The sequence below is a fragment of the Triturus cristatus genome, chromosome 6 (assembly GCF_964204655.1).
Source record: "Triturus cristatus chromosome 6, aTriCri1.1, whole genome shotgun sequence".
In the NCBI taxonomy this organism is placed as follows: Eukaryota; Metazoa; Chordata; class Amphibia; order Caudata; family Salamandridae; genus Triturus; species Triturus cristatus.
The window spans coordinates 217,566,592-217,581,090 of NC_140589.1; the positions used below are offsets into that span (position 1 = coordinate 217,566,592).

General features: G+C 49.2%; 1 protein-coding gene across 1 annotated transcript in view; it reads right to left on the reverse strand.

Annotated features, from left to right (window-relative positions):
* LOC146816671 (adhesion G protein-coupled receptor F2-like) overlaps positions 1-14,499 on the reverse strand; it is a 499,236-nt gene that overhangs the window by 387,947 nt on the left and 96,790 nt on the right. Inside the window, exon 5 of the mRNA XM_085609542.1 lies at positions 20-81. Coding sequence (XP_085465668.1) covers positions 20-81 — 62 coding nt within the window. The remainder of the gene's footprint in view (positions 1-19; positions 82-14,499) is intronic.

A 14,499-nucleotide genomic window follows, 5' to 3' on the forward strand; every position in this document is an offset into this window, starting at 1 on the left:
GATAATCCCGCTTCCTTACCTGAAACCTGTAACATTTGCTGATAGAAAGCCTTTTAGAAAAGTTCGGTAACTGTTATAAAACTGCAAAAAGAACATTTACAAATAATGAGTTTAAAATATAGGCTCAACTTGATGTATACAAAATACACAGTGAACATGTACCAACATTTTCGGGGAGGTTCATTAAATAATTTGCTTTCTGCACTTTAGACGTTCTGCAGTGGTACTTTAACAATATGACTGACAGCTGCGATGGCACAAATATTTATTCTGGAAAATGCTTAATAGGCTTACATTTTTATACTTTTATTTTTATAAGTATTTATAAGTATATTGGGGAAAATTACTTGAACATGATTTAATGCAACAGAAATCACTGTCTTAAAAGTCTTACCTTTTCAATAAAAATGTGCTCGAAAGTTAGTAATTGCTCTACCATTTAATCATTTCATGGGTTGTCAATTTTGTCAAATTAAATGGTAAGTTTCTGCAGTACTTTCAAATTACCAAAACCAAGATTTTACCTTGCCTTTATGTAGTCATTAACTGAGGGGTTTCAATCTCTTCATGACGTCATGCAGTAGAAAAACTCAACAAACTAGACTGCTGAAAAGTAAATACGTATAGAACTTTCAGTAGACCCGTAGCAAATGGTTTCTATTGGGTCTGATTGTAGCCTAGCATTTTTTTTAAACACGCCAGCATATTAGCCCCTTTTGATATTGTACTACGGCGGCCTCATTTACAAAGCATTCTGATTCACACATGTAAATAGCTTTTCTGAAAGTACAAACCTCTTTTCTTAATTTACAAAAGTGGCACACTCGCAAAAGGATTTATTCACACAAAGGGTTTAAAGTGAGTACATTTCTTTTGTGTATGAACAGTGCGCGTTTCAGGATGGAGGGGTTCTCAAAATTTGTGGACACCCAAAAACACAAGCATTTGCATCTGAAAGAAGTCAGAAATTTAGGGGCAGATTTACAAGCCCCTTGCAACACTTTTGCGTCACTTTTAACATTGGAAAAGTGACGCAAAAGTGGCCCAAGGGCTTGTAAATCTGCCCCTTAGTTCTGTTGAAGGGATGAGGTAAACCTCTTTCCAAGGTGGGAACAAGAAAGAAATAACCCTCAAGATCAGTGAGGAAGTAGGGTGTGAGTTTCTCTATGGTGATAAAGAAATAAAAAAAAGCTTGCTTGTTTTTCACAAGGAAAAATATACACATTTTTGCAGGCAATGAAGGATTTAACAAAACTTTTCAGGATTGCATTTGTATAGCTGTGAAAGCACATGTTTCCATCACAACTTTGAACATTTTAATGAATTACAGAAAGGTGAATATACCCGATCAGGCAAGGTCTGTTCTCTGCCTCGCAGTTTCTCAAAGTGCCAATGACGGGGTCCTGCATTCGTTGAGAGCCCTCCTTTTCCCTTCTGATTAGAAAGCTCTGACTGGGCATTGGTTCAAAGCTTCGGCAGTCTCGGGGTTAAAATCCCTTAGCCCTGGACTCTGTTCTTCTGTCCACTGTATCTCAGAGTGCCCAGGACATGATCCGCAGGCCCAGGAAGGCATCCCCTGCTTTCCCAGGTTAAGAAGCTCTCACTGTGCCCTAGGTCAAACCTCTGAGAGGCCCCCTGAGCCCATTATCTGAGACCAACCCGGGCTCCGAGAACCCTGGTCTGCAGAGACAATGGACACTCCAAGTGTAGCAGAATCTTTATCATAAGACATGCTAAAACCAGATGGCTGTCCTTCAAACCCAGCCATCCAGTTGCTCTGAGCCCAGCCATTGGGTCACACGCTATAGGAAAGCATGGTGCGACCAGATTGCCAGCCTAACCTGGTAGTCCCAATGAAGGCTTATTTGACTCTCCAAGTACAGTCAGGGCTCCAGGAGGTTACCCTGGATTATAAGAAAAACAGGTAGCCTTCCTCTGGATTATCAGGGACATGACACAAGAGACCAAATTGTCTTCTGGTCATTCTCCCTCGGTGTTACGAGGGCTAGGCTGGCCTGCCCTGGCCCCCCAGGGGCCTGGGTCCGTGTCTGCCTTCCACCCCTGTCTGATACCTCTTCCCTCCATACCTGCCTTCCCAGAGAGCAGGCAGAGATGTGAAGCAGATATCCCATGCAGGTAGGCCTGCTTAGGGATGGTCTAGCCAACGTTGTACTTTGATTGACGAGGCATACTTGATCCATTTAGGGATGGACTTCTTGGCCAAACTCAGCGGTTATTTCAAGCAAGGAGTTTCCACCCTGCCTGGACTGTCGACTTGAGGGACTGCCTTTTGCGAAGCCCAACCAGCAAAGTCAAGGCCAAGCAGCCTGGCAGCTTGCCCCCCCCTTGAGGTCTGACCAGAGTGGATGGGTGTTGGGTGGTGCTAGTCCTGGATGCCGCATTGCAATTTGCGCCCCAGGTGCAACGTCATTTCCCTTCTCTATGCAATGAATTTCATGAGCAGCACGAAACAACCATTATTTGGGGTGTCCTGGCAGCCTAGTCTAGCACCACTGTGTCTAATTCATGCTGTGCCTCAGCCCACCTCTCTTTTGCATTCTCTTAGAGCAAGCTTGGCCCGCTAATGCCCGTGTGAATGTCATGTCCCCAGTCCTCTGCAGGCATGCAGAGGCTCTCACAACCAGCTACCATGGACCGAAGGTTGCTCTAGGATGGGCAGGAGGCTCCTTCTTTTGTCCAGAAGGTGCGTATACAAGGCCGGTACGGTGAAACTACAAAAGGTTCATTAAATCAGTTCTGGTTCCTTTGATTGCTCCATCTGTTACTTGAATAACTGTGATAAGAGTGCTGACCTCTGAGGATGCGTGCATATATCAGACCAAGACAAATCTGGGCTCACCCGGCTGCGTTGGTGAATATAGATAACGTCAAGTGATTGCACGCCCTGTGGCAGCGACGATACATTCTGATGGCTGCCCTATTAACTTTCAATGGTACTTTCTGTGGCTACCATGGTGACCACTGGTACTGGGGAAGCAGGGTTCAGTTGCAGAGAGGGAGCCTGAGAAATGGCTACTACATCCAAGGAAGGAAGCAGGTGCTCAAATGATCCAATCCCGACCTAGGCAGGTAGTGACGAAAATAACAATACATGACTTTTGAGACCTTGTAAATCCTTTAACAAGGATCTATTGGAGGGCAGGTTTGGTGCCAGCAGGTGGCGTAATTCCAGCCCCAACAGCACATATTACAGTTACTGCAGTTAAAAAGCTCATAGTTGGATCTTAGGATCGATCTTGCAGTCCACCACTCTGTGAGCTAATACCTGTCCAAGCCCTTGCCTCTTGGCACCGTGTTGATGCTCTTGACTGAAGGTCTTGAGGGTCCGAAGTGTTTACTTTAAAAAAATGAAAGTGTTCAAAGCAGGTTGGTCTCCTGAATACTTCAAGACAGGAATAATGGAATAAGATTGTAGTTATATTTTTTTGAACTTCTTAGAGGGGCAGGTGATATTCAGCCACACGAGACTGAGCAAAAACAGGTCTTTGATGCCCTTAGATGTCTTGAGGTTTGAAGTGATCTACACTGAATAGAGCAGCAAGTGTCTACCCTTTGCCGACAGGTATTGGTAACCTGCTGAACCCTGTTCATGATAGGGATTGGGGATTACACATTTTTCCTATAAGCAAGAAATTCCCAGTAAGTGCAGTATGTTATAAGCGTGCGTTGAATTAGTTCATGCTGTTAGCATAAACCGCCTGTTGCTACTACCTATTGGATGGTTTAGTGAAGTCCTTGGACCAGCCCTAATGGGTTCAGCAATAACCCTTGCAGAGCTCCGAGAAGATTATCAAACTTCACTAGCTAGAGAAAGAAGAAGTCAGAACAAGATAGCCTACACAGTGGCTAACCTCATTCGCTGAGCGCGTAGCCCCCCACGCTATGAAGGCAGCGAATTTCACCATCCTGGGAGACCTAAATCTCCATCTAGAGGATTCGCAGAACGGACTAAGCAGAATGTTTTTATCCGACTGCGAGGCTATCAACCTAACACTGCGCAACCGAGGCCCTACCCATCAGGCAGGCCACTTACTTGATCCTGTCATCTCCAATATTCTGTTTGACTGCACCTCCCCTGCCCTCCCCGTCGACTGGTCCGATCATTATGCCATTCACTTCACTCTGCCTGCTGATACTACAAAGTGCATGCCTCTTCCTGGCACTAGGAGTAACCATAGAGCCTGGTCTAAGCTGAACATCTCGGCGTTCAACGCCTCTCTTATGGCCACCTGCCCCGATACCAATCTTGGGTGCACCTCTTTGGCTCAGGAAGTATCCCACTGGTTAACTTCTAACATTAATCACCATCTGTCGCCGCGTCCTAGACTACTGATCCCGCATCTCGCCCCTGCCCCATGGTTCACGGACGATTTGAAAGTAACTAAATGCGAATGCAAACATCTGGAGAGATCTTGGCAAAAGACCTACGCCCTGAATGACAAATTAACCTATCGTTCAGCACTCAGGCAATACCATCAAGCCTGTCGAAAGGCAAAAGCCCTGTTTGTTTCAGAGTCTATTGAAAAGGCCTTTAACCGGCCGAAAGCCCTCTTCTCTATGGTCAAGAAGCTAGCTGGCTCAAATACCGCCCCCACTCCACCTGCGCTAGGGGAAGTGGAATGCAATGAAATTGCTGACTTTTTTATATGCAAAGTCGAAACCATCTACAATGCCCTGTCCCGAGCCTCCCCATACCCCTTCCCGACCCCCCTACTCTGGACTCACTGAGCCCGCAATCTCAGGAAACACAGATCTCTGAATGGCCCCTGCTAGACTCCAACTTGCTGCTCGTCTGCATAACAAAGGTCAACTCAGGCTCCCCCCTGGACCCATTTCCTATGAACATCCTTCGCCAGCTCTCCCCTGACGCTCTACTAATCATTCAAGAGCTCCTGAATTCCTCATTGCGGGAAACTATAGTCCCGGATGATTGGAAAAGAGCTTTGGTAGTGCCACTTTTAAAAAAACCCGGTGCAGACCCCAAGACGCTCCCCAACTTCCAGCCCATCTCCTTGCTGCCTATGTTCTCAAAAATCCTGGAGAGGCATATCAACATGCATCTCACATCTCATGTGGAGACTATAGGTTTTTTACATCCGTCCCAATCGGGATTCCGCTCCCACTTCTCCACCGAAACAACCCTCCTGGGGGTTACCGAGAACCTGCGCACCCGTCTTGATCATGGTGAGACCGCAGCGCTTATTCTTTTAGATTTAAGCGCCGCATTCGACACGGTCTCACACTCCATTCTTCTGAGAGCTCTGAGAATGGCTGGAGTGACTGGCTGTGCCCTTGCTTGGCTGGCCTCTTTCTTAAATCACTGCACTTTTCAGGTTGTTTCTTCCGGCTTTTCCTCCTCTGTTCGCTCATCTGCGTATGGTGTCCCGCAGGGGTCTTCACTGAGCCCTATGCTCTTTAATATCTACGTGAGACCCCTAGCAACCATCGTGGAAGACTCTGGTCTCTCCCTCCAATCATACGCAGATGACAGTCAGATCCTTTTTCCCTCTCCTCGGCCGCAGCAAACGCTCCATCTGCTCTTAAACTAGGACTTAGCCGAGTGGCAAAGTGGATGCAGGCGAACCTCCTGAAATTGAACGGAGATAAGACGGAGGTGCTCATTCCGGGCAAGCAAAAGCACCTCTGGAGCCCTGCACACTGGCCGTCAGAAATGGGCCCACCACCCCTTCCAGTGACCCAGGTTCGCAATCTTGGCTTTGTCCTGGACGATTCGCTCTCCATGCGACATCAAGTGGTTAAGGTGGCAGCCACTTGCTTCTCCATCCTGGGGTGGCTCCGTAAAATGTTATGGATGCTCCCAGTATGGACAAGACGCTCGGTGATCCAGGCTTTAATCACCTCTCGCCTGGACTACGGCAATGTGCTCTACCTAGGAGTTACCCTGGAGCTTCAGAGGAGACTTCAGCTTGTACAGAATTCAGCCGCCCGCCTCCTTTGCAAGGTCCCGTGGAGATCTCCAATTTCCCCCTTTCTTAGAGACCTTCACTGGCTCCGTATCGCTAACCGTGTGAAATTCAAGGCCCTCTGTTTTATGGATAAAATCAATCAAGGGTCCGCCCCAGGTTACCTCAAGGCCCTTGTCCAACAATACTCTCCATCCCGCCTCCTCAGATCATCACTCATGGCAACTTTCTGGTTCCGTGCTTTAAACTGACGAGAATGGGCGGATGCTCTTTCTCCTGCGTTGCCCCCAGGTTGTGGAATTCTCTTCCGGCACACTGAAACTCGAACCATCTCTGTTAAAATTCCGCAAAGACCTTAAAACCTGGCTCTTCTCTCAATAACAACTGCAATGCGTAATCATTAACTCTACTGGCGCCGGGAGACCCCTTGTGGGTAGCTGCGCGCCCTATAAATTCAATAAAAAATAAATAAAAAAATAGCCGGATGTGAACCTGCTGAAGCATCTTTAATGGCGCAGCAGCCCAAGTGACTGACTGAGTCAGCCCGAAACCCTCTGCTGCCTCACTGAGAGAACCCAAGGCGTAGGGACTGGCCTTACCCTTACTCACTGTGGCAGGTGGAGTGATCAGCAGCTGCAGAGCATTTGGACAAGGACTATGTGAAGGTTGGGCTTCTCCACCCGGATGCTTCCGGCTGACACACGAAGGACCGGGGTCAGGTGACCCACAATGACAGAAAGCCCTCCAAAGACAGAACTGAGGCACACCCAGCATAACCCTGGGGTGACTGAATTGCAGTGCCTCCCTCGGCTGAGACCCATCCAATGGCCATACCGTCTTGACCCTCCCATGCCTGATCCCAGCTTGTTTGGATTTAGAGCGATTGAGGAGTATTCTGTGTCAGACAGCAAGGATGAGACGGACACAGGGCTGTGAGGCAACTCCAGTTCTTCCCAGCAAAGATGTAGCATCTCTAAAAGCCAGGGTGAACTGCTTTGAGGAGCAGGAGGGAAAGCTGCCCTCAGCCAGCCAGGCTTCAACATGTGCACCCTTTGTGGGCATCGCTTGGGTCACTTTGATGGTGTTGATGAAAAAAAACGCTTTTCTCCTAAGACACCACTCATGGCAGGGTGGGCTCCAGTCCATTGGCATGATTCGGCCCCCACTTAAGCCTGTGTCTCTTGATGCATGGGGGCTGAGCCCTGGCTCCTGTTAGGTGGCAGAAGGCTGCCAATGCCGGTGGGGCGTCTCTCCCTCAGTGCCAGTTATCGGGTTGCTCAGTCTCATGCAACTGGGCTGGGGTTTGATGGCTCTTTCAGTCCCACCAGGACATCCCAGAGCCCTCATTGTCAAGTACCTGGCTGCCCGGTCCCACGAATCTGGGTTTGGGTTTGATGGCTCATGAAGGCCCACCAAGACATCTCAGAGGACTTCCTGCCTCTGTTGCTTTGGTAGTCACTTGCCCCTCCACTGTAGCGGTGAGATGGGGCTCCTGGGCCAAGTTTTTGGAAGCACTGTTTGAACCATGGAGGCCAACTCAGAGACAGAAAGTCTGAAGGAGAACCGGGCAGTCTTGCTGCCCGCGTGGTGGATGGGCAGCACTGCCTTTCTCCTACTGCTCCTCCAAAGGTCAGACCTGATCGACAGTTGCAGGACCCCCCTCCGGTGCTGTGCCAAATATACACCATTGCCACACCTGGCATACCCCCACCATAGCAATCCATTGAATTTAAGCATCGTACTAAGCAGAGAAAAAAAAACTAACCAGGATTCCCTCCGTAACTGCAAGTGAAGAGGGAAGAGCCCAGCACCGAATCCCTACCCAACAATGGGCGCAGGAGAGTTGGCATACAGAACTCTTAAGAGAGTTCAAAATGGTGTGAAATCGTTGAGAGGTGAACAGGTGAGGTCCTGCAGTCCACCTGGAGGGTTCAACATGGCAAGAAAGTCAGTCACCCAGGAGGGTGGATCTCTTCTGCAGGACCGTCAACTGGGTGCACCTGGCCTCAGCAGGGCACTTTTCCTCCCTGCTGGTGTGATACTACCAAATATGAGTCGCCAGAGAAATGCTTGGAGCCTCGTTGCTTTGGCAGAGTGTTACAGCACCCTAACAGCAGCATTGCCATCTCTGCAAGGCCAAGGGAGATTGTCAGCTTCTGTGCCCTTGCCCCCTGCTCCCATCACTGCTGTTCATTGGGGCAGACTATGCTAATGATCCTGACCGCCTCATAGACTGCCTCACACTGCAGGGTGGGGAAGACATGTGGGATGCCAGGGGCCTGTGGGGATGTTGGTTACCCACCTGACCCGTCTTGATACATGGACCTTAGAGTCAACCACTCTGTCGGGGGGGTGAAGCATGAGTGTGTGTAATAGAACCTGAAAAATGGTGAACTATGCCAAGGCAGGGAGAAACGAGATGAAACTCTGGTGGAGGTCCACAGCGATCCTGATATGCACATTGGTTGTCTGAACTGGGTTTAGGGGCAAATTACTAAATTAACCATCTAGTAAGTTTGTTCCTCGATGGGAGGCCACCCCCAAATGTGCCACATGGTAGAGGGACCTTTTCCTCCCAACCGGTACCTCCATGTGCAGGCACGATCCCTTGGAGGTCAGCAGGATGGCCAGATGGCCGGAGTGAACACCAGCAGAGCAGCATGGAGGCAAGAAGCCAGTGGGTGGCTCTAGAAAGGAGCCCACTGAGCTCTGGTCTGAGCGTACATGGTGGCTCTGAACACCGTTAACTGCCGTGGGTTTGAGCCTGGGCACTCAGGTTGCCAGGTCAGCCCAGGCCATCAGTCGCTGGGCTGGCCAACCTAATACCAGTTGCTGGCTAACCGGCTAGGTGACCGGTGGGGGACTGGCCAACCAGATAAGGGAGGGCTGACCGGCATAGCTAACTCTGACTTCTGTCCTCCATGGGGTTCTGTGAGCTAATTAACATGGTTTGCCATATTACTTAAAATATATATTTTGAAAACACTTATTTGTATCTTAAACAGTGAGGGTGCTATTTATGTAAAAGTAACATAGCGCAGCAAGTCACATTGCTGCACTGCGTTACAGAAAACGGGCAGGAATGCACCATGTGTATCACAATATGGTGCATTCCTGTCCTTTCCCCAGTGCTGGTGCACAATGGGCTACCTACTTCTAAAGTAGACACCCATGTCCCATGGTGCAAGGGTGCCAGCTTTGCATACAGGATTGTTTATGTGAAGGAAAGGGGCACCTTCCTGCACAAAAACAATCCTGAGAGGCATTTTCCTCTCACTATGAGTGCTGCAGAATGCAGCACACTTAGAAAGAGGAAGTAACAAGGAGAAATGAAGATATTTGCCCTTGTCACTCCTCTCCTGAGAAGGTGTATCTTTTTGGTGCAGTCCTAGGACTACCAGTGATGGTAAATCTGGGAATGCGTCAAAACCCATGGGCGTTGATTGAGTGTTTCCATGGGAGTTGTGTGGGAACACCCAAGCAACGCCCATGGAATGCATTCCCAGGGCAGGGGTAATGCAACACAGCGATTTGTGCTGCGTTGCTTTACTCCTGATTTATCACGCCACGCAGGGCCACGCAAAGTGGCCCTGTGTGACTTGATAAATTGCATGGTGCAAACGTGATGCAAACCCTTGATAAATCAGACCTTGAATCTTTTTCCACATTTTGTGGCAGCCTATCGTATACTGTGTATAAACATTTTTAACGTAGTGACATACATGCACAGTTCTTTTTGTCACAGGCTGGGGCATCTTAGCACTATAAATCCACATTTTACTATTTCCCAGTGCACCAAACATGTGCGCTGCAAATAGTTACACACAGAGACATCTACAGTGGTTGATGCATTAACTAACTGACGTTTTTTGCCTGAAAGGGGCATTTCCCACAGATTAACCTGTATTTATTTTTCATTTAAGGGGTGTGCATTATATTTTTATGCAGTTACTTGTAGATGAAAGGCCAATAAAATAGATATAGAATATATATATATATTGTAAAGGGCGATTCCTTTAATTAAAAATGCTTTTGATTTAACGCAACATTGTGTTGCTCATGAGTCATGTGTCTGAGCAGAACAAGGCAGGGCATGGGCAGGCAGCAGATATTAAATGAAAAGCGCATGTTGGGTTGGACAGACTTTTTACTTTGATCAACCCGACATGCAAAATGGATGCCTCTTGAAGCCATGCTGCAAAGGAGCCAGGGGAAACACAGCCCAGATCCCCCAGTCTCCTTTGGAGTGCTGGATTCACCTGCTCACAATAATCCTTGCATTGCTCTCATGCAGTTAACTACTGAAAACAACAAGAGAGCAACCCAGCTATTGGTTGTGTTCACCCCAGTTCAGGGTGGCCTGTCTCCACTGGCCCTTGCTCAGAAGGCAGTGTGGGGGTACTACAGAACATGGTAAATCACTGTGTGGCTTTATTTTTAAACCTCACAGTGATTGATCATGTTTCTGTTACTCACAGGGTCACACGATGCAAAGAGTGAGGAAAGTGAGATTGAAGAGCTGTCTGGTTTTCGTGTCCTCTTCAGCCAGCGTGTGTGCTTCCAGGCCCTGGTTAGTGGCCTCACAATTCAGGGTGTAAATGGTCTGAGGCGATTTTGGCACCAGACAGGTTTGTTATGGGAGCGTAATGACTTATTTTCCATCGTTTACAGTGCATATTCGATCAATGTTTTAAGTGAAAGGCATAGAGTTTACGGCTCAAAGAGAAACCCTTGGGTGCAATTTCTCCTTCATTTAATGGGGAAGCTCAACATACTAAGGGCCGGATGTATCAAAGTGTTTTATCCATTCAGAGTCTATGGGAAAATGTGTTCATACACAAGGCCCTTAGATTTTATTTTCACTTCCATTCTGATAGCTTTTAGAACAAGTCACCACAACTTTTCAGACCTATTTGAACCCAGTTTCTAGCAGGGGCCATACTGAATTTGCCTAATATTGTGGCATGAAAGACTTGCTGCTTTCTAGTGACTGCAGTGTGTCACGGAAGGAATGTTTTCAATTCGAAGGAGTGTGTCCTGCAATACACAATTGTGCAAAATATGCACCAACCCCAATATCACGAGAAGAAACTTTGAGGTATATTTACAAGAACTGCCTCTAACTTACGTTAGTGTTATTTAGTGGCAGTTTTCTCAACGCGGGCCATCGCCGAAAACTATCACCCTGTTGGCGATGTAATATGTCACTACATGGCGATCGTTTCAGGTAGCTGAGGTGAAAACTGCAGCTAAAACTAGCGTGAAGGTGATATAAATTCTGACGTTAGCGGGTGAAAACTGACGAAAGGCCAATTTGCTGGCAAAAAACTCACCTTAGTCAGCAGAACTTCGCCTTTTTTGCCTCTAGAGACAAAAATAGCCAATAAGTCCACCTCCAATGAAAAAATAAAAGAAAAACAATGGAATGCAGAATGGAGCAGCCAGGGACAAGTGCAGCACAGATCAACAACCTCCCCAAAAACCCAGCAGCCAGGATGACCAGCCAGAGTCCCAGGGGAAGAGGAAATGCAAAATCAGGGCTACATATATGAAAAGAGGAGCATCGCTGGGGAAAACCTGTGACGCATCACTTTTCATAGCCCCCTCCTTGCAACACCATGGCAGCCAAAACCTTGAAAGCACGGACGGGCTCAGGGTCCCGGAGGCCTCGCTGTGCCTGTATCTGGGACCTTAGTGGGATGCGGAGGTGCTGTGGCCGTAGACATTGAGGCATCGTGATCACCCTTATCTGGTGGTAAAGTGTGCCAGGCCGCATGGAGACCCATTGCTGACCTGTGTGAGAAGACTGCCTGGTGCCCCTTGGAGCTGTGAATGGTAGAGGTGCTCCTGCGCACCAACGTAGGGAGGTCTGCATCACATACCATGTGCCACCACTACACAGGGGTGCACGGAGGAGATTTCAAATGGTGGGCCGCACCGCTCAGGATCACAGGCCTGAAGATGTTGTGCTGGCCGGATGCTGTGGAGGGTGAGGCCCCTGAACTGCATCGAACTTGTGTGGTGGGAGCGCGGCAACTTCATGCATTAGAGGGCCATTTTGCATCACCTGCAACGGAAGGTTCCCCAGCGGACTTGGCGGCGACTGCTGTATCCAGGCTTGTGAAGTCCCGCCTGGCTGAGGCTCCTGCTGGCTGAGTCACAGATTCCGAGTGAGCACTGCGTATTGCGCCACAGTGTCAATGTTCAGGTGAGGAGAAGGTGGGATGCGTAGCGGAGGAGGCCCGGGGGTCCAGTCGGGCCCAGGCCTAGCATCTGTGGGTGACGCACACCCAGTGGCGGCTCCTCCTCTATGGCAGAAGAGTGTCACGCCACTGCTTTCAAGCAGGGCAGGATGAAGAAATATAACATGATGATAACTTACTGATTTTCTCATGCTATGTTTCCTTTGCGGGCGGGAAGGTGGGTGGCACTGCTCTACTCATGGAGCAGGGCAGGGGCGGAGAAGTATGCCCACTCAAATCTACAAAGACTGTTTCCTCTGCCCTCTCAGGCTGCCCAAAGCAGTCTTGCGCACTCCCCTGTTCGCAATGCAGGCTGCATTTCAGCCTGCATGGAGAACATGCCCACTCCCCCAGCTCCTGGTTGAACGCCTTGTCACGGCGCTCAAGAACAATCGCAACTCCACATTGCAGTGTTGTGATTGGGTTAGGGGAGGGAGCCTGGCTGCCTGCCTCTTGTTCCTGGAAGCAGACTCAGGAGAGCAGGAGCACAGAAGGCGCGTGCCTGACCTTGAGGTAAGACTTAAAAAAAATATATTTACAACCCCCGCTCCCCGTGTCCCGCCCCCTCCAGTATCCTTTCCTGGGTTCCCCGCCTCCCAGCTGTCCAGTTCCCCCGCAGCACTACTTAATGGTGGCCGCTGTGCAGCCCTGCACAGCGGGCGTACTACTGGTGTGACAAAGGCAAGCCTGTCTACGTCCATCCGCCCCATGACTGCTCCCAGCACCAGGGACCCTTCCTCTTGGACCCTCCACCGCTATGACGCCAGCACCCTCCTCACCATCAACCCTGGCCGCCACACCACCTGTCATCTATCATCACTGTAGTATTCCCTTGCTCCCTGCACCTGCCCAAACTGCAAACGCACCTTCTGCCACATCAGCACACCAGCGTCTCCTACTGCCCAGCCGACCAACAGTGCAGCCGACCGGCTCATCAGCATTCTCCTCAATGTGAGATCCCTCCACAAACACACAACAGAAATCTGGGACCTCCTCTTCACACATCGCCTTGTTCAAGGAAACCTGGACCAACCTATGCTCTGGACTGGACATCGCCATCACCATCCACGAGGGCTACAAATTCACCCACACAGACCATCCCGAGTGTCCAGGAGTCATTGCCATTGTCTAAAAAAAGCACACTCCGACTGACCACGCACTCTAATGACCCGATGGCTACCATGGAACACCTCCACTTCCATATCCGGACCAACTCCACGGCACCCTAGTCTACAGGACCCCTGGTCCATGAACCTCCATTCACTGATGCCATTCTAGACCTCATTGCACCCCAGGCTCTCCCATCCACTGACTATCCCCTACTCGGAGACCTCCACTTCCACTTGTACAACCCCAGTGACCAGAACACCACCACCCTTCTAGTGAACGTCACCAATATCGGACACAAGCCGCTAGTCACCACACTAACCCACATAGCCAGACACACGGTCAACCCCGTCTTCTCCGCCAGCTGGAACTTCAACTACAGCCACACCACTGAACTCTCCTGGACCGACCATCATAGTATACATCATGCCTTCACCACGCTCACCCTACACCACTGCCATCTGCACCCCCCAGCCGCAGCTGGAGCAAGACCATCAAAGAACTTTTCAGCAACTCATTCAGCACCACCACTTCGCCAACGCTTACAGAGGCCAAACCTGCAGCGCGCAAACTCCACCTATGGAGCTCCAACTGCGCCGACACCCTAGCAGCTGCTCCGTGTCAGTGGACCGAGCATTTGGGGGTTGCTCGCCACTGTGCAAGGTGACAGCAGACATCCTCGACGCCAAACTGGACTAGACTAGACTCTGTACAAAATAACTTCCAGCTCTGAGGTTTCTGCTGATACTACCAGCGTACTCTATTTACTACCTTCTGACTCCAATGGCCTTTTTTGACCAAGAAAAGAATTTGGTAAACCGCTGGACTGTTTTTGCTGACCTTTGTGCGCGAAGGCCCCAGAGGGCAATGCAGTTTCCTCCAGCGTCTTCATCTGTCGCATTCCACTGAATGAACCAACAGTTCTGTACTTCTTGCAAGTGGGGCGTTTGTGTCTGTGTCAGAGTCTACCAGAAGAGTTCATGGGTTTTCAATGTGGGCCTCCTCCTGTTCAATATAATAGTTAGTCTCTTAGCTCATTCACTATTTCTGCCTTTTCTGGCATTTTATTTCAGCTTTGTCATGCTTATTAGAGTTAACTCCTCTGGACTTCCCAGTACAATTATATTATCAAAGCCACTAAGTGTATTTTCATATGGCTGCCCGTTAGTTAACTAGAGGTTACTTTTATTGCTCCCAGTATTTCC